The sequence below is a fragment of the Neophocaena asiaeorientalis genome, unplaced genomic scaffold (assembly GCF_003031525.2).
Source record: "Neophocaena asiaeorientalis asiaeorientalis breed wild unplaced genomic scaffold, Neophocaena_asiaeorientalis_V1.1 scaffold26, whole genome shotgun sequence".
Taxonomy (NCBI): domain Eukaryota; kingdom Metazoa; phylum Chordata; class Mammalia; order Artiodactyla; family Phocoenidae; genus Neophocaena; species Neophocaena asiaeorientalis.
The window spans coordinates 8384881-8411648 of record NW_020173108.1 but is presented as its reverse complement, the minus strand read 5'-3'; the positions used below and the strand labels follow the sequence as shown (position 1 = coordinate 8411648).

Sequence of the window (26768 nt, the reverse complement as noted above, 5' to 3'; positions counted from 1 at the left end):
TTTTTTTTTTTTTATTTTTTTTAAAATTTTTTTTTTTTTTTTTTTTTTTTTTTTTTTTTTTTGCGGTACGCGGGCCTCTCACTGTTGTGGCCTCTCCTGTTGCGGACGGAGCACAGGCTCCGGACGTGCAGGCTCAGTGGCCATGGCTCACGGGCCCAGCCGCTCCGCGGCATGTGGGATCCTCCCAGACTGGGGCACGAACCCGTGTCCCCTGCATCGGCAGGCGGACTCTCAACCACAGCGCCACCAGGGAAGCCCGACTATTGTGTTTTAATGGAGAAGTTCTTCCTTTAATATAACACGGCACCGTTTGGCACAGATCTCCATCATCAGGCTTGGTTTACTATTGCTTTTCATCAGTGATATTTAGGGATAGGCTGTGTCTCAGAGTTGCTGAAACAACTCATCAGAAAAATTCCAGCTTCTCAACAGGTGTATTTGCTTAATTGCTTTTGCTTCTGTTTAATTGCATCCGTCCATCAATGCAACTTCTGAGTTTTCTTCTGTTGGCCATGGGATCTGGGTTTCATATCAAAGGGTGGTTTCAGTAAATTAGACGGCCCTCTTCTGCTTCTGTGGCTGTAGCCTAGCTTGCCGTCATGCTTCAATGGCCAATTTGGAAATTAATAGGCTCTGATTTGGCCCGTTTACTTATTCCAATAAACACACACTCATCAGAACTAAATGCTTGTCTTTTCTCCTCTTCCCCTCCCCTCCTGTCCCCTACTACTGAGCAGTCAGAAATGCCCAGTGGCTGACGAACAGCCCTTTAGCAGGAGCAGGGGCCACGGAGAATTCACCGAGCCCCAGCTCTCCAAGGTGGCAGTGCTGGCTCTGATTAGTCAGTTAAGGAATAGAGGTTGTTTTGAACAGAGTACTTAGAGTATTAGCATAACAAAAATACTAATAAAAAATAAATATGCAGACCTCAGATTGCCTCTGGATGTCTCAGTGAGTGGAATAAACTTGAGCTCAAGCCTTTTTTGCTGACGGTAGATTTTTGCAGCTTGGAAGCAGAAAGCTTCAGAAGTTTGTGGGAAATGACAGATAAATAAGTTGGATATAATGTGAAGTTAACTTAAAGTGCTGTTCAGATGAGTTTTACTGTACTTGCTTGGACTGAACCTGAAACCAGCATATGTAACTATTCAAAGTGGCAGATCCATCTTTCTTTTTGCTGTCTCAAGCCCAGAGCATTTTTTTTCCCCAACAAGACTACAGTTTGTGAAAAATGGAGATATTAGATCACCTGAAAGACTTTCTTCCAAACTATATAGCCTCCCATGTTTGTATCTGAGCTCCTGGGAAAAAAAAGAAGAAAAGCCCAGTTATGGAGATAGAGCCTTTTCTTGGTAGCCTCTGTGACCCATTTCCATCTATCCTTTTCTTTCATACACTATTGCGTGAGGGCGCAGGTTGCCTGGATCCCGTCTTAGTGGGTTTTAATTAAATCACTAACCCAGGCCTGTGACAGAGATGTGAAATCTTCAGGGTGTTTGACTCTCTAGGTGTTCATAGTACCTGAAAAGGGTTTGGTTATGCAGCGCTAAAGCGTCTGTACTAAGAAATACTTGACAGCTCTTTTGAACTTTGGCCTCTTGTAAACTAGGCTTCTGAGTGATTGATCAAAATGCATAGATAAACTGACTTTTGATCTTAGGTGCTACGAATACTTCAGCCAACTTCCAAGCTTTTATAGATTGGCTTTGGTTTTAAATTTCTTAAGATAACAAAAATATCTATTCTTGGACTTAACTTATTAAACTATTTTCAGGCATAGACTAATTTTGCCTCCTTTAAACTGAGTGGATATGGTTATTTGGATGAGTATTAATGACTAGAGCCTGTTGTTAGTACCAAATTCATGATCAATGGGGGTTGGGGGGAGGGAGATTATTAATATTTTAAGATTACATACTGAAATTTTATGTTTACTAAACCAGTTAATCACACAAAAGATTTTATTATCTCTGAGCAAGAAGCGTGAAGAAACAGAAAATGAGTTTTATTATAGATTGTCTTTACTGAGTATCCGTTCATATTAAACCTTTCAAATTCCATTTACTTGAAACATTCTTTTAAAACCTAAGGTAATGCAAACCTGACAAAATATATTTAAATTTCTCAATCTCCTTTTTTAGTTACTCTTTGATTCTTCTCTCCATAAAGTAACTTTTACCCAATTTAATCTTCAGCAGAAAACAAAGTCAAGGACAAAAATCAACCAACACTTCCCAAATTACATAAACTGTGTGATCATTGTTGATTTTGAAACAAACTGAGTTGGGAGGCCCAGGTGCAGCCTGACTTCTGGTTTTGTTCTTGGTTTGGTATTTAACTTTAGTTTCTCTATTTGTGTTCTCTCCAGATTCTGAAAATAATAAGCAGTACAGTTTAAAATCTCTCTCTTAACATCATTGAAGCTATTAAAAACGCTGTGTTTTTATTTTCATTATTGTTCAGACATTACATTAAAAAGGTTTCTAGAAATATTAAATTAGAGGAAATTTTGTGCTCACAAGCTTTAAAAGCTTCAAAAGATCAGAGATTTCTAATGAAACATCATGCTTTGCCTTATATCAAGTTAAATAAATCCTTTTTATGGTGACCATAACTTAATGAAATGCCCTTTTAGGACTATTTTATGATTTCTAAAAGATTATTTCATTTGTAGAAAATAACATTTTTCTGGAGGAAAAGATGGGAGAGGTGGAGATTAATTTTTCTTGTAGTGTAATCATCTTTCATTAAATTGAAGCTGTAAATGTTACCAGATATGCTGCTTTAGCTTTTATCATTAGCCTTGGATTAGAAGATAGAATATAATACAAGCAGAAACCCCTGTACCACCTTGTGTTATAGTCATTTGTTATTTTACCATCACAAAAAATACATATCTTGTTGTGATGTTATGATCAGTAAGTGACATTCACGAGCCGTAGTTTCATTTGTCTTCAGAATTGTAATTATTAGACTGGTGCTATTTTCTGACATAAACTGTTACTTTGAAGAATTAGGTTGCTATGGGTTACCAATGTATCATGTTCATTTGCACTGGCACAAGGTTCAGGTTCCAGATCTGTTAATATATACCTTCAAGGTATTTTTTCCCCTTCAGGACTATGTTCTCCTAGGCAGGTGTTTGTGAGTGAGTGAGTGAGTGAATGTGTCTGTGTAAACCATGTTTCAACCCTTAGGAGAAATACCTTAAACGCAGTAAATACTTTTGCCTGTTTTCCACCAACATATTATGAAAGTACTGCATGTAGTGGATCTTGCCAAAAGAAAGTACACAGTAGCCTGGGGGTAAAATGTAATGAACTGCCATCAAGAAGTATGGAAGAAAAGACTTTCCTTTGGCTGAAATGACTGATAATTTCCTTCCAAGGGCATATTTAGCAATCAAAGAGAAGTTGCTTTGTTTTTCTTCTGTTTTGAATATATAATCTAAATGGATTCATAACATGACCCTTGACTTTTAGAGAGTCAAAATGAATTGTATCCAGTTAAACATATAAGAGAATCACTTTGGGAATTAGAGATCTGAATCCTTAGTTTCACCTCTAAGCAAACTAGAGTGACCTTGAGTTTGTTCTTTAACTTCTTAGGAGAGAAAGACTAGATGGTCAATTAGGTATCACCATCAAAGAGTCTTAACAACACTTGTTTTCACATCAAGTTTCTTTGGTGCTTGACTCCTTGCTCCTAAATTCATCTTCTAAGGATGCTTGAATCTGGGGCCCTCATCCCTGGAGTCCTTCCACTTATAAACAAGGTCTCACAGCTTCACTGAAGTTGTTTTTATTTCCATAAAAAGATTCATGAAGATATTAAAATGGTTTATAATCAATCTCTCATTTTTCCCAGGACTACATTCCATATTTAGTTTGATTTAAGAGTAAAAAGCATTAAGTAAGTTATGGCTAGGCAGACTTAGGTAATTAAAACATTTTTCTAATATCATAATATGCAATTGACTGCTAAGAATTTTTTTCCTGTTAATTGGAACTTTTAAAAAATGAAATAAGTAGCTATGTGTCAAATCTGATTATTCCCTATAGGCATGAAAAGGAAGGTTATTTTAAGGGACTATAAGCACATTCTGGTTACACAAATTCAGAACTCAGAGGTTATCTTGGGGGCTGTTTGACAGCAGCTGCTGCATTGAAGGCATAGCTTCTTAGTGGGAAATAGCATCATCTCCCACAAATATGTGTTGTACTAAACTCAGATGAAGGGAATAGGGATGGGAAACACAGGGAAGTGTGACGGTTAAGAGCTCCGACTCCAGAGTCAGCCCATGTACATTTCATTCCCAGCTTCCAAACCTGCTCTGCCGCTTACCAGGTGTTTGACCTTGTGCAGGTTATTACATACATGGTCTTGGCTTCATCATCCTAAAAATGATGACAATAATAGAGTCTTCCTCATAGGGGTGTTGGAGGATTAACTGAGTTAATGTACATAAAACCTGACACACACTAAGTGTTGTATCTTCTTAAGAAGGATGTGCAGGCCTGAGAGAGTGGTCATTGGAGGGTTGAGGCATTTGGAGAAGATTTGATAAAGGAAGTGAGTTTCTGAGATGCTAGGTCTTAGAGAAATGTCACTTGAATGGGCAGAAAAGAGGAAAAGAATAGCGCAAAGTGTGAAGTGGTGTGGGTGAGATCAAATTCCCTTGTTCCTATAAGAATTTGAAGAATCTGTGTCCGTTACATATTTGTAATTTGACATCTAGTTTTCCTTTATACATTTAAATATTTGCAAAGGGTTTTATTTTTGGTATACTGTAAATATTGACATTTTAAGATAAGCATATCCAATGGGTAGCAATTTGATACTAAATCATGCATTTTTTTTTTAAGAGCTCCTGACTTATTTATTTATTTATTTATTTAAAACTTTTTTGGCTGTGTTGGGTCTTCGTTTCTATGCGAGGGCTTTCTCTAGTTGCGGCAAGCGGGGTCCACTCTTCATCACGGTGCGCGGGCCTTTCACTGTCGCGGCCTCTCTTGTTGCGGGGCACAGGCTCCAGACGTGCAGGCTCAGTAGTTGTGGCTCACGGGCCTAGTTGCTCCGCGGCATGTGGGATCTTCCCAGACCAGGGCTCGAACCCATGTCCCCTGCGCTGGCAGGCAGATTCTCAACCACTGCGCCACCAGGGAAGCCCAAATCATGCATTTTTTAAAAGCCTCAACAAACTGTTTTATTTTTTTTTTTCTTCGATACGCGGGCCTCTCACTGTTGTGGGCTCTCCCATTGCGGAGCACAGGCTCCGGACGCGCAGGCTCAGCGGCCATGGCTCACGGGCACAGCCGCTCCGCGGCATGTGGGATCCTCCCGGACCGGGGCACGAACCCGTGTCCCCTGCATCAGCAGGCGGACTCTCAACCATTGCGCCACCAGGGAAGCCCCTCAACAGACTCTTCTTAAACAGTCAAATTTCATATCATTATTTTCTCCTTGAACTCATATTTCCATTCTAATTCCTCCACCAAATTTTATCTTAATATAATACTTTATGCTTGAGAGTCTTATTATTGGTCAACTTTTCATTCTTCTTCTGAAAGAAATATATATATGTGTTTTAAATATATATATATATATATATATATATATGTTTTAAAATTCTGTCATCCTAAAGCTCGAAGTATTAAATTTCTTCTGGATTGAGTTATAAAAAGTGTTATAGTATATGATTGATCAAAATATATAATTGATCTATATATATTACCACTTTGATCATTTATAAACTTTAATAGAAACATTTTTCTTAATGACATGAATTGTACCGTTTGTATCCTAAATGTTTATGCATTCATTGGTAAATGTTACTTATTGCTGGAAGAGATAGGTTTCAGCATTGATTTTATTCTTATTGTTCTTATAAATGAAAGGCAAAGGAATGTTGCTAACATAAATAAGTAGGTGGAAATTGAAGGAGTTTAGTTATGAGAATGCCATTTAATTCCTTGAACTCCTTCTGAGTTATATTCCATAAATCACAGTGATCTATTGCCAAACATTAATCAATTATTTTTAATGATCTACTGTCTGACAACTTTACTAGGTAACCTTCAATTTTGTTGAAAGCCAACAATTGGAAAACCATGTGTTTTGCAAAAATATTTGTTCCCTGGTTGTTGAAGTTCAATCAGACACCAATACTTCAAATTGTTTTTGTTCAGCCCCACTTGAGTTAGGGTGGGTGAGAGGCATGCTGCTGCCTTCTTTTTCTTTCTTTTTTCTTTTTTTTGGTTAAGCTGGGAGAAGGAATAGTGAAAGTGTGGTTTAAAAAAAAGAAAAGGAAGAACCACATGCTTCCATGGCAGATCTGTTTCAGTGGAATCTGAGCTTCCTATCTAAAAGCACCTTGGAAAAGAGTATGTTTGCAAGAACAGGAAGTAGGCAACTCCAGAGTGACTGTCAGTGTGGAGGCAGGCAGACCACTGAGATTACTCCAGCATCCTTCCTTCTCTGTACTAGACCAGCCCAAGTCTGGACTGTGGGTCATGAGCTGTTTATTCGCCTCCCAGGTTAGTTAGACCACGTCTGTTTTGGATTTAAAAGAAGGTTACTGATGTAGGTGTTATGTTCCTCCAAAACAGGGCTTCTAAAAAACCTGTTGGTTTTTAAAATCAGTGTTTATTAGAAAAAAAATGACAGATTCCCAGTTTTGTTGTGTATGTTTCAGTTATTAGGCCTTTTTCACATATATCATACTTAATTGGTAGAATCTTTAACCAGAATTTGTAATCTGTGTGATCGAAATGCTATACCTTTCTTATTATGCATTTACTTTTGTGTCATTGTGAGAATTATTGAAATGAAGAGCATAAAGTATGTAGACTAGTGCCTAGCTCATACGTTGATCAGTAAGCAGTGGTAGTTATTTATCTAGTGCTTTATAAATGAAACACAGTGATGCATCATTATTTTCTTAAATTTGAGTCTTGGAATGAAATTTACTAAACTGTGTATTCCTGAAAGCAGATGTTAAAATTTTCACTTGTGGAGAAATAATCAACGTGAACATTTACAGGCCTGGAAATCAGCAGGTACCTCAGAGAATAAATTAGATCTTGTAATGGATGATAAGTTGAGTCAGTCAACATGGATAAAAAGGTCATCTGGTTGTGGGAATTACTACCATTTCTATTCTTGGTACTTTAAGATGGGAGTACAGTTTTTTTTTTTTTTTAAATATAGTCATGATAATATTTGCTCTTTAGAAACATTATCTACATGTTGACCTACTAAATTTATCATTGTTGTGTATTGTCATTTAAGTGTATGTGTCAAACTAAGCAGTGTGTGTTAATTAATAATCATGTGTCAACTCCCAGTTAAGTTGGATAAGTTTACAAAAACAATGTCACAAAGTAAATACACACTAGGAGAGTTACTCTTATATTTTTGATCATTTAAATACAAAACAAAATACTCCCAAAATTGAAGGGGAGATATTCAAAATTAGGAGCCCTGGTTTTTCATGACAGTTCTTATTGCCTTACTTCTGCTATGACATGAGGGCTCAGTCCCTCTCTCCGTTCAGACACAGATTTGAGGAAAAGGGATGAGGACAGCAGGTTGATAGCAAGGTTCCATTTTTGCCCCAGAGTACACATTTTAAGGACAGTCACTGAAAGACCTTGCTTTAAATCCTGGGTGGGTTTTTTTAGGATTTATTTTATATTTGATTTCCTATCTATGTCACATTTCAGTTAGACTTTTGTTTGAAGGCTTAAACACCTCTCTTAGGGCTGTCACCTTCACTTTTCATTTTCCCAGGTGGGTGTGGGCCAGTTGCTGTTTTTCCATCTTGATCTGATAACTTGTCCTAAGCACACATTGAGTGCCACTAATAAGATATTGGATTCTTGCTGGAGTGAGAAAGGGGCTCTCCTGCTCTTTTCCCCAAGCTGCTGCCTCTTATTCCTATAACTACTTCAGTGTCGTGAGAGAGGCGTCCGATTTATATTCCTTGGAAAAGTATGCCTTGCATTTCAGAATTGTTAGAATAAGGTGGTCTAGGCAGGTGGAGAGGGCTGAATTAGGCTGGTCCAGATAGATTTTAGAATGATCTGGCATGAAGAGAGTAGATTGTGCAGAGGAGATATGCCTAGGATTCTCCAGAGGCCCTCAGTTGCTGCTCAGAGCCATGACCCCAGCCTTTCCATCTGCATGACTTAGTCATTAGACCATCCTGGATATTTGCTCCATCTCTTCTTTCAGGCACAGGGCATGTGTTCGAGGTGCCCTCCAGTTTTTCTCTCCATACTCAAAGGAGTATGTTTCTTGGTTTCCTTAAGACCAGTGCTGAGCAACAGAGTCAAGAGGGTCTTGCCTTCCGACCCTGATCCCTTGCCTCCTTAGTTTCATTTTTCCCTGCCATCTTAGAAAATATTCTTTTTAAAAAATGCTTAAAATTATTTTTATGTATAAATGCAAATTATATACATGTATGTGTGTGTGTCTATTTACACACATACTCTTTTGACAAAAATTTCACACATTATGGATATAACATAAAGTCTCTCTGGAATCTGTGTCTGGCCCCTATCCACTGCTCAAGAGAGGTAATACAGATATTTGCACGCTCTCTCTCTTTCTCTCTCTCTCTCTCTCTCACACACACACACACACCCCTACAGAAATGTATAGTATTATGTTTGTGTCTGTTTCAGCATAAAGTTTATTGTACTGTGCAAACGCTCTGTTTGCTTTTCCCATCAGATCTTTCTCTGCCAGGACAGAGAGTTGCCTCCTTCTTTTCATTTGCTACACAGCATTCCATAGCATGGGTGTACCTGATTTTATTATTCATTTGCCTGTTGATGGACATCTAGCATGTTTCCCCATTTTTTTTACTCTTGGCACCAGTGCGCTCGCTGTAAACATGCTTGTGCTCGTGATGAGTGTTCATTTTAGGTAGATAAGAGAGGTAATTAGGGTATGTGTCTTTAATATTTAATATATATTACTTGATTGGCTTCTAAAGTGACTGTGATATTTTAAAAGAGATTTTTGGATTGTTTTAAAGAAGTTTTGGGTTCTGGCAAGCCTTGTCCCTTAATTTTATTTCACTCAATTCAGTAACTCTCACAGCTTATCAGATCCTAGATCAGTGCCCTCTCTCCTTGTTTGAAAATAGTCTGGAGCTCTCCTCTCTACTTAAGCATTCCTACAAAGCTTTTCCCAATCCTTGGTCCCAAAGTAATTTCAACATTTTCCAGTAGTTGGTCTGCTATTGAGACATGATGGTTGAGAGGTTTAGTCCTGGTTCTGCCAGGCCTTGTGATCTGGGGCAGATAATTTCATCCTAGGCTTAGGGTCAGGAATGATTATATGTAAAGCCTATAGTGTATGGTACATAGTAAGCACTTGGTACTTGTTGGCTGTTGTCATTCCCCCATGCAGCTGAACCCTTCACTCAGTTCTTGTGTACCTATTATGTGCTGGGAGCATAAGATAAATAAGACATGGTCCCTATACCTGAGGAACTGACCTTCTAACATGCATGTGCTTGCCCAAAATGAAAGTACTTACTCATCTTTTATCTATTTGAATCTTATCTATAGCCCATCTGCTTTCTCCCAACCAGTTAACTTCTGCATTATGAGGGACAGCCTCTCACATCTTTACTCATTCTGTTTAACAGTGATTCAGCACCAACCACGTGCCCAAAACATTGTTAAAAACCGAAATATGAGATAGTGTATAAGACAGTCTGTGTTTGTGAGCAGCTCATAGGCTCTAGGGAGGAAAAATTAAAGAGCTCCAGGGTTCTGAAACACTCGTTTGGCTTCTCTGTTATAGCTTTTCACCTGTGAACTGGCTAAATTTTACTTTGCATTGCCTGTGTGTTAATAAGGATAAACAATCTCCATCCTCTCTTCTCCAAGGGCACAGAGTGTGAGGTGCTAGCAAAAGGGCACTTAGTTCTCCGTTGAAACCTGGGAATGGCCTCACACCCGCTCCCCCTCCCCCATGGACTACTCTTGTTAAGTAGGAGCTATTTTCTTTCCCAGAATTGAAGAAAAACTAGAAGGACTTAGAAAGCCCTGGCCATCTATGCTCAGGTAGAACCATTTTAGTAAAAGTATCTTTTGCTGCCACATCCTGCAAAGATTCAGCATATCACTGGGACCACTGGGTTTGTACCCCTGCTTCCTGGGGAGTTCTGCCCTCAGCCCCATGAGCTTCTTTGGGACTGACACGTCTTAGGAATTCTTGACACAGAATAGGAAAAGTCAGCAGTCTTCTTTCTCCCTCACACATGTTCTTCTTTTAAAAATAATTAATTTTCTTTGAGAACTCAGGGATACCTCCTTGCTTTTTTTTACCATTACAGGTTTCATTTGGTTTGTTCACAATAAGTATATTAAGTCTGAACTTACTTTGTCTGCCCTGGCACAGAATTTAAGTCAATGTCTTGCTGAATTGTGAATGGACGTGAAGGCTCCTTTTAAAGGAGCTTTAAGTGTTTGTTGCCCCAACAGGATCTGAGCATAATACTGAGCTTGAGAAAGATGATTTTCTCAACAGAAATAATTTATCATTGCTAGAGATAATGTGAAATTACTAATTTTTTCTCGAAGCATGTTTTTTTGTAAATGTTTTCCAGAGATACATACCTTGAAATTAATGATGGTCTCCTTTGTGAAGACTTTATTTCATTTCATGTATTTTGTTGACCCCTGAGATAATAGTCCATCTAGAGAGGAGAAAACATAAAGCAGTACTAAAAACGCTATGAATGCTTTCAGTAAAGTAGAGTCACTTGCCATCTGCTGTTTTCCCTAATGCTGCATTAATACTAGCATCTCTAGTGCTACATGTTGGGTTTTGGGCATCTTTGGTTCATTTGTGAATGCTTGTCTTTTAAAATTTTATATACAATTCATTTGGTTTTAGAAAAATATTCTGGATAATGTAAGTATACTGGAAGGAAAGTTTGCATTTAAAGTAATGCATTTCCCAGTTCAAAGAACACACTATTGTTCTATCACCAGCATATGCGCTTGCTTTTTTTTTTTCCCCCCCAAACTTCCCAATAGTGGTGAAGAAGTTTGGATCAGCTATGTTGGCAGGTTCTTGTAATTCTCAGAAGGAAATGTATGTATGCATTTAATTAGCAGAGGTTAGTGGTTCAGACTGTGGCTATAAAGCAGGAAAAAAAATGGCACTTCTTTCCCCCACCCATGGAGATCATGCTCATCATAGTAAGAAACTGAAGTTGGCTCTGGTTGAGGTTGTTGAGTTGGAAAGACAACATCTACCAGAAGAGAATTTCTGTGAGAATTCTGAAAATTATATTGATGGAAACTGCAGCCCGTTTAGTATTGTTACCATATTATTATTTATGGTGTACAATTTCCAGTTGTACTTTTCACATAAACCTATAATGCCTGGGCCAGCTGCATTTACATTTTTTCCACAAATCTCACAGATCCAAACTTCCTTTCTATTTGCTGTCTAAACTCTGGGGATTCTTCTTGGCTCCTGGAAAAAGTCTTCCTCACTCTCTTTCTCCCCTCCCTGCTTTTCTGTACACAGCCTTCTTTCTCTAAAGAGTACGCTGGTTATCAGCAGAGTGACAGATTGTGTGTGAGAAGGGGGAGAGGTGGGTCATGAATAACAACGGTGGTTAAGTGTCCAGGGTTCTTGGAACTTCAAAAAACTTCAGCTGTATGAAATAGGATATGGCCAATCTTTCTTCTTTGACCACTTTCGTAATCATTCTCTTTCTTAGAAGATCCTACAGTATCTTTTATATCCACTCAATCTGTATTAAGAGTGTTGGGTTTCTTCATAACTCCTCTCTCCAGCTCTGAAATAGACCCAAGGGTTCGCTGAGGACCTGAAGATATAGTTAGGGTAGCATGACAGATAGAAATGAGTAAATACTTTAGGCTTATCCAAAAAAACAAAAATGTTCGATACATCTGGGACTTTTTCAGGCTCTCCTCTGCTTTATATAGCAAAGGGCAAAATGAATCACTCCATAACAAGGGATCCTAAGAGACACCAAACTCAATTTAAATTGATTTAAGTCCTGGGGAGCTCTCCAGATTATACTTCACAAATACTAATATGGTAATACCAGTTTTAGCCATAACTCATTGCATTGGACTTCCTGTCTCTTTTCCTGGCTATAGATCATGGGTAGTAATACACTGTCTCTTGAACCACCAGGGTGTAAATTTCACTGCTCATAATTTCCAGTGTGTGAGGAGAGCCTGGTGAAGAAGTAGGCTTGAATGGCTCTGTTGGGGAGTGGCAGTGCACATGAGTGGTGGATTGGCCTGTAGTGTGGCTGACCTTTTCTCATTTAATGTCCTCTTTCCCCTCTGGAACTCATTGCAGAATCATTTGCATGTTATATTTCACCTACATTTATCTCATTCTAGCCTCTTCATCCTTCTGTTGAGTTATATATGCCCCTGAATAAATGTTTTCTATTGTCTGATTAAAAAAAAGGTGAATTGTGACACCATTTGGCATATGAGAGATAGTAAAGATAGGAAGTAGGAAACAGGAAAATACCTGTAACGTTAGAAAGAGTTCTGTATAGTATATTTAAGAAAAGCGGGTAGCAATTATTTTTTATTAATGTATATATTCTTTTAACTTTAGGAATAGAAGGACAGTCTGTGGAAATTTCCAATATTGTGGACATCCGAAAAGAACATAACCGTGAGATTGCAATGAGAATTTCTTCTAGCATCAACAACCAAAATAGATTTTATACTGACCTAAATGGATACCAGGTAATTTCCCTTTAAAATGTTTAAGTAATGGTTATAATATGTAACTTTTATATGTGATGATGGGCCAGTTAATTTTGGAATCTTTGAAAAAATATGCTTAAGGTTGCAAATTATTTCTAAAATAAAACTGAATTTTAACACAGTTTTAGGTTCTGTATTCAACCATATTTTCAAAGTTAGAACAAATATATTTGCAAGACTACTTTGTGAAATGTCTATTTGTAAGGATTTATTTTTTCAAAGGAAGATTAATTGACCATTACGCATGTTAAATACCTTGATGCTAAAATGTATATGAATTTATATAATAGAAAGGAAATATTAATTAGGGACTGATGGAGTATATCTTTTTTTTTTCCTCATAAGGAATTGGTCTATGTATATTTAGTTTATTCCACATATGTTTTTAAATGTATGATTTAATACTGGGTGCTTTTAAATTTCAGGAAAATTCTTCTCTCTACTGTTGTATATGTGTGTGTACATATATATACACACATATATGTGTACATAGACATAGATATACAAATAAAAACATCAGTTTAGAAATGTGAGTAGGTGTGTATTTAGTCAAAATTTTCATGAAATAGTTTGAAATAGTAATGGGAAAATTGATTCATAAAAATTTTTAAGATTGTCATTTCTCTAATTTACTAGAGGTCTTTTGATTGTTACCTAAATCTCTGTATTCAGAGTGTATGTGTGTAACAACATATCTTTGAAATAATACTATTAGAAACATGAGCATGTTTGTTTTTGTTTGTTTGTTTGTTTGTTTTGCGGTATGCGGCCCTCTCACTGTTGTGGCCTCTCCCGCTGCGGAGCACAGGCTCCGGACGCGCAGGCTCAGCGGCCATGGCTCACGGGCCCAGCCACTCCATGGCATGTGGGATCTTCCCGGACTGGGGCACGAACCTGTGTCCCCTACATTGGCAGGCGGACTGTCAACCACTGCGCCACCAGGGAAGCCCCATGAGCATGTTTTTAAGGCATTAGCATTTAAGAAATTTCTGGCTACGAATAGAAATAATTTCACAAATGCTGTTACTTTGATTTTCAACTAGGATGAGTGGAAGGGATTGTGATAATTTTCTCTTCTACAATTTCCTGCAAAAGTTAAATTTAAACCTTTTCAGAGCATAAAAATTGCAGCATACATTTTGAATTAACATGTTAATTCTTCTACAGCTGTTTGGTTTTCAAATGAAGCCCTGGCTTTATGGTGATTCATTTTCCTTGTGTACAAAAGAAAGGCTTTTCTTAAAGTCTTACAGAAGCAGTAATATGTATGTGTGGGTGTATACATGAATGAAAAAACTTAGTAAAAATGAATAAAAATGTGAATTTTCTTTACAAGGTTCGACCATTTTAATAAATAGGAAAATATTATTTTTAAGTCTATAGCCTAAATGTTTCCTCTTTTTTAGAATAGGCCATTTCTTAAGCTTTGAAAAGAGTAGTTACTTGGGCCAAACTAGAAATCTAGACCCGCAGGTGGGGAATGAGGGTAACAGCTACACAACTGTGACAGTTTTAAATGTCTTTTTTTTAAGTATACAACTAAATGGAGTAGGAAGATCAGGATAGGAGATTTCTTTCTAATTAGCTTCCCTTCCTTCCTTCCTTTTTTTTTTTTTTAACATTTTACAGTTGTTTTTTCCACCAGTTTGTTAATGTCCTAGGGCTGTGATATAAACCGCCACAAACTGGGTGGCTTAAAACAACAAAAATTTATTCTCTCACGGTTTTGGACATTAGGAGTCCAGAATCAAGATGTAGGCAGGGCCCCACTCCCTCCATCGGCTCTAGGGAAGTATAACCTTGCATTTTCTAGCTTCTGGTGGTTGCAGACAATCCTTGGTACACCTTGCCTTGTAGACATATCACTCCACTCTCTGCCTGTGCTGTCACATGGTCTCTTTGTGCCTCTGAATGTCTCTCTCTGTGTCCAAATTACCCATTTCTTGTAAGGACACCATTCTTTTTTTTTTTTTTAAATCTTATTTTTTAATTTATTTTTGGCTGTGTTGGGTCTTCATTGCTGTGCACGGGCTTTATCTAGTTGCGTTGAGCGGGGGCTACTCTTCTTTGCGGCGTGCGGGCTTCTCATTGCGGTGGCTTCTCTTGTTGCGGAGCACAGGCTCTAGGCGTGTGGGCGCACGGGCTTCAGTAGTTGTGGCGCACAGGCTTAGTTGCTCTGTGGCATGTGGGATCTTCCCAGACCAGGGACTGAACCCGTGTCTCCTGCATTGGCAGGCTGATTCTTAACCAGTGCGCCACCAGGGAAGTCCCAAACATCTAGTTTGTTTTTTCTTTTTTTTTTAACATCTTTATTGGAGTATAATTGCTTTACAATGGTGTGTTAGTTTCTGCTTTATAACAGAGTGAAACAGTTATACATATACATATGTTCCTATATCTCTTCCCTCTTGCGTCTCCCTCCCTCCCACCCTCCCTATCCCACCCCTCCAGGCGGTCACAAAGCACGGACACCATTCTTTAGATTATCACTCACGCTAATCCAGTATAACTTGATTTTATCTGCGGAGACCATATTTCAAAGTAAAATCACATTCACAGGTTCTGGGCGAACAGGAATTTGGGGGGACACTATTCAGAACCAGTAAGTTGAATGACCTACTGCAGGGTTGTTGAGAAGATTAAAGATCTTATCTGTGAAATTCTCAATACTGTGCCTGGCATTAATGGTTACTCAGTACATGTTAACTATTATGTTTATGTTGAACTTCTCCTTTTCTGAGTTTCATGTCGAACTTTCATGAGTTTAAAAGAAGAGATGGCATTTTTATGTGGTATAAGATTTCTGATAACAAAGTCTCCGTTTGATGTCTCCTCCTGAGGTTTGAGTGAGTCTCCTTGACCCAGATCAGCTTAGTGCATTGTCAGTCTCTCAAAATATAAAATTAGAGTTGTATTTCATGCATTCAGATACTAGACCAAGAAAAATTGGAATTTGGAACTATCTACATTGAAACTAAACAAGAAGAGTAAGCCTTGAATAGTTTTTAACTATAAATATGCATTTGATTATTATAACATAGTATGTTAGAGGATTTGGTGAGGAGATGTGTGGTATTTATTAAAATTGATTCAAGAATCATAAGAGATATTTCTTGAAAGGGGATAGAGAGCTATTATGCTTAGCCTTCATTATAAAAGCAGTATGTTAGATGTAAATGAGAAGTGAATCCTTAATACCTTTATAATTTGTTTTATGCAAATATTGGAGAGCTAGAAAACTTGTTAAGGATTTTTATTCTGAATTTAAATAGTAATGCCTATTTTTAAAATCTGGACAAGTTCTACCTTTCTCACTTAAAAATTGTTTTCTAAGATGCTCATGATTTTTCTTCATATTGTTTTGAAGAATGTTTTCATTTCTAAGTTAGCTGTTCTATTGGACAAGAAAGGTGCTGTACCTTTTTCTGTTTGGAAGAAAAACCATCTGTAGTGGATAGTAATTTTTTTAAGTACATGTGTAAATATCACTTGATTTTTTTTTCCTTAACGAGAACTGTTTGGTCTTACAGATTCAACCTAGAATGACACTGAGCAAATTGCCTCTCCAGGCGAACGTTTATCCGATGACTACAATGGCATATGTCCAGGATGCTGAGTATCGCTTGACCCTGCTCTCTGCTCAATCTTTAGGTGTTTCGAGTTTGAAAAGTGGTGTGTTGTTTAGATTCTTTTTTGCTCTTATAAGTTTCACTCCCCAGTGTATAATCTTTCTGCTGGTAATATGTATTAATTATCATCCCCAGTCACAGGCTTTCCTCTTTTGAGAACCAGACTGTTAATTTTGAGCTTTGTGAGACCAATGTAAAATAATAAATTTCCTTCATCTTCCGATGAAAAAAGAGGGACCTAAAAGTCCATGAAACTGATTATTTTTAAAGATAATTTACTTCTCCTGATGGCTCATTGTTTGCAGAAGTCTGTCATTATTGTGACTGATTGGGAATGGAAATTCAGACTCAAATTAAACTAAGTTTAGATAGAGTTCAGATAACTTAACCAGGTTTGCAAAGGTGGAAAGTTACAGTTCAAACTTAGGTCCTTCTCTGAATCCCATCCTTCTAGGACACTACCAGCTGAAAAGAAGAAAGGGAGTAGGGATGATACAGATATGGGGATAAAGAGGTGACAGACATGACTTTACAGATTCCAAAAGAGAGAATGAAATGGAGTGAAAGAGAAAATAGATAGTAGACGCTGATTGATTTTTTTTTTAGAACTTTCTATTGGGAGACTTTCTCCCTCATAATACATATTTTTAATTATCATATACGTGTCAATTGCTCTTCTTTCCTTACATACTAAGAGGTGCTAAGACAAGCATGTTATGGAGCCAGGCAGATAATAAATGTGTACAGATGCCTGGCATATTCATTTTATATTGGGCATATGCATACAAACCCACTATTTGTATTATGTATATACATGCATTCTGTACTTCCACACACAGAAAACCTTACTACTTATCATTTTTCTTTGTGGCCTTCATTAAACAAAATCATGAGATCCTGTCATGAAGACATGAATACAGTTATAAAAATAATAATGGCATCATGTTGGGGCTCCAGTGGGGAGTGCTGGGATTTGAGTGAATTGCGGAGCACATCCCCCCTGTACACTGGGGTGACCACTGCTTTGTGTCAGCTACTTGTCACCATGGAGAAAGGGGCCCAGTGTTGCCAAATTTTTCAGTTTTTGAAGAAAAGCCCAGAAGTTTGGAATTTTATGAGAAGTTGCCCATTCTGTAACTTGTGACATAATTTTTTAAAAATCAGAACATAAAGTCTCTTTGTGTCAGAGATGACTCCTGAGCTACCCATTTTTAAACTCTGCCTTAACTTCTCAAAACTGGGCTCTACTTAAATAGGGGACTAGACCTTAGGATTCAAGTGGTCATGAACCAAACAGTATTATCTCACTTCCCTGATCAAGAGAGCTATGGACATAAAAACAATTTGAGTATAGGCCAGGAAGTTACTCAGTGTCACGTAGTATATGGGCTAACATTTGGAGGCAGAGAGAAGAGTTAGAACTGACCAAGAGATTGATATAATAATTTGAGTGTGAAGAGATCAAATTCTACATAGGCATGGGGACAGTTAGCCCCAGTGCCTGAAGAGCATGTTCTGGACAATTGTCTTATGAAATATGGAGAAAACAACAATGAAAATTCTAACCAGCACTGTTAATTTTATGTACTGGATACCTAAACTGAGAAGATAGAAACTAAACAGAGTTGGTTTGACTATGTAAGCATAATAGTTATTAAAATCCTTTACGTAGTTCCCTTTTATGCCAAATGATTGCTCAATACAGTAGCAAATATGAATGAATGGATGGATGAATATATATATTTAAACACATATAACTTTAGTGGGTTTTGGGGGAGTATAATCTCAAGCATATAAATATGTCTCTGGGTGATTTCTTTTCAGTTTTTTTTTTAGTTTGTAATTTTATAACCTAACCATTAGCTTACAATTTAAACTAAAGGAGTTGTAGAATTATTGCATAGCAAATAAAGGAACCAAATATGACAACTTTTGGGGCCATAGGAGAAAAGACAAACTAACACAGTATCAGAGAGGGAAGGGGGTATGTGGTGGGTGTCTCCAAATTCTAGGGCTTCAGAGAATCACAGCATATCAAGTAACCTAAAATTTTACTTCAAATCCTTTTTAGATTCTGTCCTTCTGTGTTTGTCTTATTACTCCATGCGTGATGTACATTTTTAATGAACCTCATAAACATTTTTAAATTCCAAATGAAGCCACTAAATTTTTGGAGGATTTAATTTACTGGTTCTATTCATTTTTTGTAAGTTTCACTTTAATTTTGATCTCTTCTGTCCCATTTTTAAATTTCTTATTAGATTTTACTAGAAGCTGATAAAGAAAAGGAGAAATACAATCTTGCTTTATGAGTTTATACTAGCTGCTTTGAGCTATTATCGAGAGGAAGCCCATGGTACTGTGGGTTGTATAGGTCTGTCTCCCTGACTGGAGGAAAAACTTCAATCGAGACCCTGCCTTGTATTATGAGGTTCTCAATGAATAACCCTGGCCTGTTTGTTTGTTTGGTAGGTCAGATTGAAGTTATCATGGATCGAAGACTCATGCAAGATGATAATCGTGGCCTTGAGCAAGGTGTCCATGATAACAAGATTACAGCTAATTTATTTCGAATACTACTAGAAAAAAGAAGTGTCATGAATATGGTAGGAAAAAAGCTCTCATGTTCGGATATTGTTTGTTCTTCGCCATCCAAAATTATGACTTTATACTTTTTTATTTTTTGCATTTTCCAATATTGAGATATTTTTGTAATAGACTTAGCCTGTATTCACAAAAAAGAGAACTTCATTTATATATATTGTGTAAGATTTACATTCAGGCCATTTTATTTTTTAGTTTTGCTTATTGTGTAGATATAAAATAATATTAAGGAGTCAGCTTGGGTGAAATTTCCTGAAATTACTTTGAAAGAAATAAGCGTTGAGTTTAAAGGATAGAGCTTAGTCATGTACTTAGGAGATTAAGTTTGATTAATAAAATTTATTTGAAACCTTAGTATACTCATTCTAGTCTTAGACTCATCTGTTGAAAGTAGATTTACTTGTCTGCTTTCTTGTTCAGTTTTCATTACTCAAAGCAAAAATCCAGCATTCCATGTAAAAGAGTCTGGCAAAAGCTTGATCGGACATGTACCAACCTGACAGTATACTCCTTCAGGTGGCAGAAAAGTTACCTCAGAGCCCCCCATAGACTGCTGACTACCCACCTCAGATGGCCCTGGACATGGCCTGTTTTCACTTACTCTGCTTTTCATCTTTCCACACTGACCATTTCAGATCTTTTCTACTCTTTTCAGCCAGTGGCCTCACCATCCACTATGTAGAGAGAACAGCCATTCATAGGGCTCTCTGTTCTAGATACCAAGCACCTACTTCCACCTTGTCCTTCTTCCCTTGTGTTACCTTCCTTTCCTTGTAGCCCAGTCCCTCCAGTTTCCTTGGAACTGACCCCAGTCTCCCTCCTGAGGATCCTTTTGTTAATCATCCTCCCTCCTTCCCTGTCCCTGCTCCTCATAGCCTTTCAGTTGGCTTTTAAATGCTCTTCGTTTTCTTTCATGAAAAACAAAAACAAAAAACAGCCCTCACTCAGACTCTCATTTCTGTTTCCCCGACACTATCTCCTCTACCCCACTGAGCCAGAGCTGATGAGGTGAGTTTGTGTCCTCACCTCCCTCTCACACTCAGTTCATTTCAGTCTGGTTTGAGCCCCCATCATATGCTCTTGCCAGTGTCACTAGATCCAGTGGATGTTTTCGGTTATCATCTTACTTCACCTTTCAACAGCATGTGACACTGACGATTGTCATATCCTAAAACACTGCCTAGCGAGGGCTTCCATGGTGCCCTACTTACTTGGTTTTCCTCCTGCCTCTGGGGTAGTTCTTTCTCTGTCTCTCTCATAGCTCTTTATTCAGCCATTAAATATTAGAGCCCTCAAGGCTCGGCCCCAGGCCTTTTCCTTTTCTCATTTTGTACGGCCTTCCTCTGCGTCAATCGGAACCCACAAATACAAGCCCCCAGCTTCGGTTTTACCTCTCATCTCCAGACCCATCTATCTGGCTGCTTCCTGGCATTTCTTTCTACATTTTTAAGGGCATCTCAAGCTCGACATATCCAATATCATTCTTGTGATCTCCCCCCCACACACCTGGCCCTTTTCCAGTGTTCCCTCTCTTGATAACTAGCACCACCTTCCATCCAGTCCAGCCGCCTAGGAGTCATCTCTGACAGACACTTCTCCTTTGCTTGCTCTCTTCTCACAGCAGAGTCATCACCAGTGCTTGGGTATCTCATTGCCTAAATATTTCAAATCTATGAACTTGATTACTTCAGCGACTCTAATCTAAACTAGCATTATGTGTTTCCTGGAGGTAGCCTATACACATCCACTCTTGTCTCTTCTTTCTGCTATATCTGTTTTTAACCCAGTAAGCAGTGTTTTTTGTTTTTTCAAAACCAAATCTGTCCTCCCTGTGCCCTGCTTAACCCCACTATGTCTTCTCATTGCTCTCAATATAAAAGCCAAATCCTTACCATAGCCCACAGATCTCCTGGTGGTATGGGCCCTGCCTGTCCCCCATCCTCATCTCTACATGGCTTTCCCTGTTTCTGCTCTGGGCCAGCTGGTTTTGCTTTCAGTCATAAGTACTTTCCATGCACCCAGCCCTCAAAGCACCTTTGCACATGCCTTTCAATCTCTCTGCCCAGCAACTCTTAGTAATAGTTCAGATCAGAGCCTACTTCATCAACTGCTTCGGCAGTTGACCAGGTCAAATCCCCTTCTGCGCTCCCTCAGAACCATGGATCTCTCCTTTGTGTTTGTGTGATTATGTGATCATTGTTTTTCTCCTCTTTGGGACCGTAAACTCACTGGGAGTAGGGCTTATGTCTCTATCTGCTTCTAGGATTATTCCTAGCAGAGCAAGCACCCAGTGTATGTTCTGTGAATGAATACACAAATGCACAAATGAATGAACTGTGATAGCACATTGCACCACTGTATTTATCGCAATTACTGCTTACTGCCTTGTCACCGTATGCATGTTCTCTTCCCCCTACTAGATTCTAGGGATTTGTCTACTTCATTTGCATGTGCCCCACAGGGCCTCCTTGCCTGTGGTAGGCATTCTATAAATAAAATACTAGTTGATTGAATGAAATGGCAACAGCTAATTATGGCAAAGAATTCTCCCAGTATTTAGAATCTTTTAGGAGAAGATTTTAATAACCATTTTAGATGTCAAGATTTATACCAGTTCTTGAGACTCGTGGTTTAAATCAATTACTGGTAAGAGCTTAGTTTTAGGATTAAAACTTTATATAAAAATCATTGTCTGAGTGCTGGCAGCTACTATCTTTTGCTCCTCCTGAAATGTTTCTGGCTTTGACGATTTTTCTCTCTATAGACACTAATTTACAAAACTTCTGTTAACTATGGCAATAAAAATGTTCATGTCAGATCTATAAAGCTTTCACTTAGAAGTTAAATAATTTGTTTACTGTCATTCAGAACTCTTTGGGTAGTAATTGATTTAAATTTGATTCAAAGATTTTATAATCCTGTGTTGGTTAAATTTTTCTTTTGCTAAACTATAAATTCTTGGGCTTAAATCAATAGTTTCTTTTAAATAAGAAATGAACTAGAGAAGAGAAAATACATTTTAATTTCTAGCGAAATTGATTAAAAAGACATTTGATTAAGAAATGTTAATATGTCATCGTGTAACTTAAATTTTCTAGAAAGTGTCTTTATTTTCAACTCAGACTTATGACTAAAATATCAATGGTAGAAACTGAGGTGGGGAGACACTCCCTGGAAGGGAACGCGTTTTAGTGGGAAGCTTTGAGCCTCATGGGAATAATCCTGGATGACTAAATGAAAGCGTCCTGTTCTTGAGCGTTCTGCAGAGAGGCAGTGAGAACAAGACTGGAATGATAAATAATTGCTGGGAGAGGTATAAATGCCCAGTGAAGCACTGTGGCTGTGTGAGGTTGACTGTCATCCATGGGAATAATGCTCAAGGCTCAACAGAAGTGGAAAATAGGAACTGTCTTATCAGCATTACTCTTCAGGGTTTGTTTCTTTGACCCTTACTTCCTACCCCCTTTCTTCTGGCGACTAGTATAATAGTAAAGGGGGCGTTGAACTAGGAAGTGTTCGTGTGTTACAACTGGGTCATTTTACCTCTGGATACCAGTTCTTTACATATAAGGAGAGGAAATTGGAGAGATCAGGTAAAAACTCAAATGCTGACAGGGCTCAGGGAAGTGATGGCATGAGGGAGGTTGTTCAGGTTTGAGGGCAAATGCTTACGTGAGGTGACCAGAGGGTCTGTGGTGAACATGAGGATGGACACATCCCACTTAGGAGCCACAGCTCAGCCCTAGATGATGTTTCCACATGAGAATGTGGGGACCCAGTGTGACTTCATTTTCCAGTGTTTGGGGTAAAAAAACAGTTATCTGTTAAGGGGAGTTTTTGTTATTGTTGTGTTGATGATTTTAATGTGAAATCTCTTAGATATTTTTCTTTTTTTGAGAGGTGGCTGAAAAACAAATAACTTTTTAATACCATACAGAGCTACCAAAACATGTCTAATAGGCCAGCTTGGCCCATATACTACTAGGCTTCAGCTCTGCGCTAAATGATATTTATCTCTAAATCTTACAGGTCTACATATTTTCATTCATTCTCTTTCCTCCCTCTTTGTCTTTTTACCCCATCCTTCCCCCTACAGTAATTTTCTCTCTTTCATTTATATTGCATTGCTTGTTAATGTTGTAATTAATAAATTAATTAATCATTAACAAACATTTATCAAGTTCTCACCGTGTGTCAGGTCATTCTGAATAAACAAAGGTGACTAAAAAAACGATCTTTTTCTTAATAATTTAGCAGGTTTTGATGTAGACAAAATGGAAACCTGTGATGTTTAGGAATCAGAGAACTCATCTGGGCTTAATGAAGGGCACGAAGGAGCCTGGCAAGAAGTTCTGACTTATGAAATAAGGGCTGAACCCCAATAGAGAAGATCGCAACTTGATGTGGTTTGGATCAGAATGTGCTAGAAACTCTTTTTAATGTTGAACAGGATGCAGGGAGAAAACCAGACCTGTACAGTCTGAAACCTTCCAACCTACAAGAAACCAAATAATGTTTAGAGTAGTATATTAGTTACTATAAGGCTGGGAAATTCATTTATAGCTTAAACGAACATGTAAAATTTCCTATAGTAAATATATTTTATAAGCTTTGGGTTTATCATCAGGGTTATGGTTAAAAGATTGGTGATAGCTCCACAGTTAAATATCTTGCTAGCCCCTTACTGCTATAAATATGTTCAGAAAGTGTGTGAATGATGGCGCTCTCCCTGAGACTTTGCCACACCCGACTTGGTCAGCGTCCAGCAGTGTTACTTGTTCAAGGAGCTCTTCTGACACCAAACCACAACTCTTATATAAACTTCTCTTCTTTATCTTGCTTAGGAGACAATAAATAGCACAGTTCTTGAATGCTAAAAGTGCTTACATTCATGGCATTGTATCATTTGACAAGACTTTTCATTAACATGTTTTCGAGTCTGCATATTGGTTTTTTTAATCCCAAACAAGTTAAAGGATGAGGCTTATACTTTTGATTCCAAAGGGAGCTTTGTTTCTTCTAAAAGTTTGGGAGGATGTCTGGGGTGGCAGTTCCTAGCACAGGTCAGCAGAGCGGTGTGGGACTGACTATGTGACAGTCATCTGGGGGGCTTTTAACTTTACCTTCCGAGGGTCCCACCCCAGGAGATTCTGCTTCAGTAGATTTGGGTTCAGGTCCAGGGATCTATGTTTTCTAAAAGTTCCCCAAGCGATTCTGATGTATGGTCAATGTGGGGGAAGCACTGAAGGTCAGAACTGATTTGGGTTTGGAGGAATAGTAAATATGCACATCACTGCTACTAAGGTATAGATAATCTATCAAGAAGTACCCTACGTACTCACTGAAGCGTCCAAGGATTCCTGCAAGAGCATAAGACAAAGCTAGACAGCTTTTTCTGAATGTTTCTTGACCTAGAATGGACTTAATGCCTCCGGAATCTGATAAGGCAGGTGTTTTCCTGCCTTAAAAAGCTTTTATCTTTTATTACTCAAAAGTGATTTTGTCAGCAGTCCTCACTTAGATTATGAAGTCCTTTGATATTTGAGTACATTTAAAGCTTCTTGTTGAAACTGTTCCCTCTCTCTTCATGTTATTCTACAAGCTGCATTAAATTTCAATATTGCTGAAGAATATTATTTTATATGCTTTATTTAATCTTTCCTTAAAAAAGGAATGTGGAATGGATAAAATATTTTAACAACTCTTTTTATACCTAATATTTTTTGTCAGTATCTTAATATTGTAGTGTCCCTCTGTTGCCTTGAAAAAATTTTCTTTTCTCTCTTCATAGTCTGAATTGTAATGGTATCTATAGTTTGCTGCTGGCAAGATGCTCCTCACTCTTTGCTACCACCCTCTGTTCAATGCTAATCTGACATTCTGAATTTTAAGCTCTGTATCTTCTGTAAATCTTATCTTTTCACACAGATAAGTAGCCAAACCTTTTATTTGAGCCCTCTATTAAAAATATGCAAAATCAGAAGATATCAGTGAAATAGTCATTTCGAAAAATAAGATATAAAATTAAATTTTCTATAAATGTTGCTGGTGATCAAAAGACCTTTCTACATAAATTATGTTTTCTTCTTGGTGCTTTTCTGTGTCTGCTTTTACACCTTAGGCATTATTGGTTAAGGTTCTACTTAGTCATTGATTTAATTAATTGTGTATGTCATCTACCATATGTATATCCCTAGTTCTGGTAGATTTACTTAATGTTTAAACATGCTGAAATACTTGGCTCTAAGCATACACCATAGCAAAGACTAAAGTATTTAAAAATTATACTGAATAAATTGTGTACCATGTAAATGTGTGATAACTATTCTATAACACATATAGTAGTTCCTATTTTTGGAATAACGTGAAGCAACTGACAATGATTTTACCAAATTAAAAAAAAACAGATGATCTAGTTATGCTACCTGTGTTATTTTAAATATTTATTTCTGAGTTTTTTTTTTAAAAATCCTATCATTGGGTAACATTTATAAAACATAACTTTGGATCAATACATAACTTTACAGTCTAGTTAAGTGTATAAATGAAACCATAAGAATATGATGGGTAAAACCTGAGGGAGAAGAGATAGCATTTGACGATGTATAAGATATATGAACGTCCCAACCCATCTACTTTAAGAGTTTTGTGGTAGGTTGAGAAAGAATTTTCATAAAAAGTTATACCTTGTCCTAGAATGTTTGTTGAGAATGTTGTCAGGATTTTTAGTTTTAAAGCAATGGAAAAGAGGTATTTCTCAACGTGGGAGTTAGGTGGACACTGTTTTCTTAGGACTGAACTTGGTAATCTGCTGTGCATTGTCTAAGACTTATTTATAAAATATAATGAAATCAAAGTATTAATATATTTGTATATTTTTTTCCTGTTTAAGCCCTATCTGATAATTCAATTAATACTGTAAGAACTGCAAATATATAACTCTTAAGCATTTTTGTTTTTTCTTGATAGGAAGAAGAAAAGAAGTCGGTCAGTTATCCTTCCCTCCTTAGCCACATAACTTCTTCTTTCCTGAATCATCCCATCTTTCCAATGACAGAAAAGGTCCCTGTGCCCACCCTTCAGCTGCTTGGTGAATTCTCTCCATTAATGTCATCTTTCCCTTGTGACATTCATCTGGTTAATCTGAGGACGATACAATCAAAGGTATATCCCAAAACATATCTATAAAAAATTACTTTTTGTAGTATACTTGGTGTAAGGGGGTGGAAGGAATAAAACTGTAAATTTTACTGTTTAATTACTGTTTAATTACTGTTTAATTACAAAGAATGATTAAGAGGACTTCACCTTTAGGCAACATCATTGTACCTTTCATTTGACTGTTGCTCTGTAGTTTAGAGTGTTTCCTTAGACTGATTTATTTTATTCTCAGAAAAGTTCTGTGTGGTGAGCAGGTCAGGGAATATCGCTTCTTTTTACAGATAAGGAAGCTGAGACTGGCCTTGAGGTCACATAATTAGTAGGTGGGAGAACCAGGCCTTAAGATCAGCCCTACTGGCATTTTCCATTTGTTTCTCCTTATTAGTCAGTGTTTCTCAGGAGTTAGAGAAACAGAAGGTATAGTGTGTAATTATTTCTGTACCAGAAACTTTGTACATTCATATCTTTTCTCCTAAAAATACAAAAAAAATCCTAAAAAACCCCACATCTTTGCATTGAGAATCCAGCTATGTAGGTGAGATATAAAAACACATCAGAGGAAAAAAAAAAAAAAAAAAAA

At 37.6% G+C, this 26768-nt stretch overlaps 1 protein-coding gene across 1 annotated transcript in view; it reads left to right on the top strand.

Moving 5' to 3' along the window:
* The window catches only part of MAN2A1 (mannosidase alpha class 2A member 1), a 161666-nt gene that overhangs the window by 122443 nt on the left and 12455 nt on the right, over positions 1-26768 (top strand). The window contains exons 17-20 of the mRNA XM_024743371.1: positions 12640-12773; positions 16325-16466; positions 18896-19029; positions 25997-26191. Coding sequence (XP_024599139.1) covers positions 12640-12773; positions 16325-16466; positions 18896-19029; positions 25997-26191 — 605 coding nt within the window. The remainder of the gene's footprint in view (positions 1-12639; positions 12774-16324; positions 16467-18895; positions 19030-25996; positions 26192-26768) is intronic.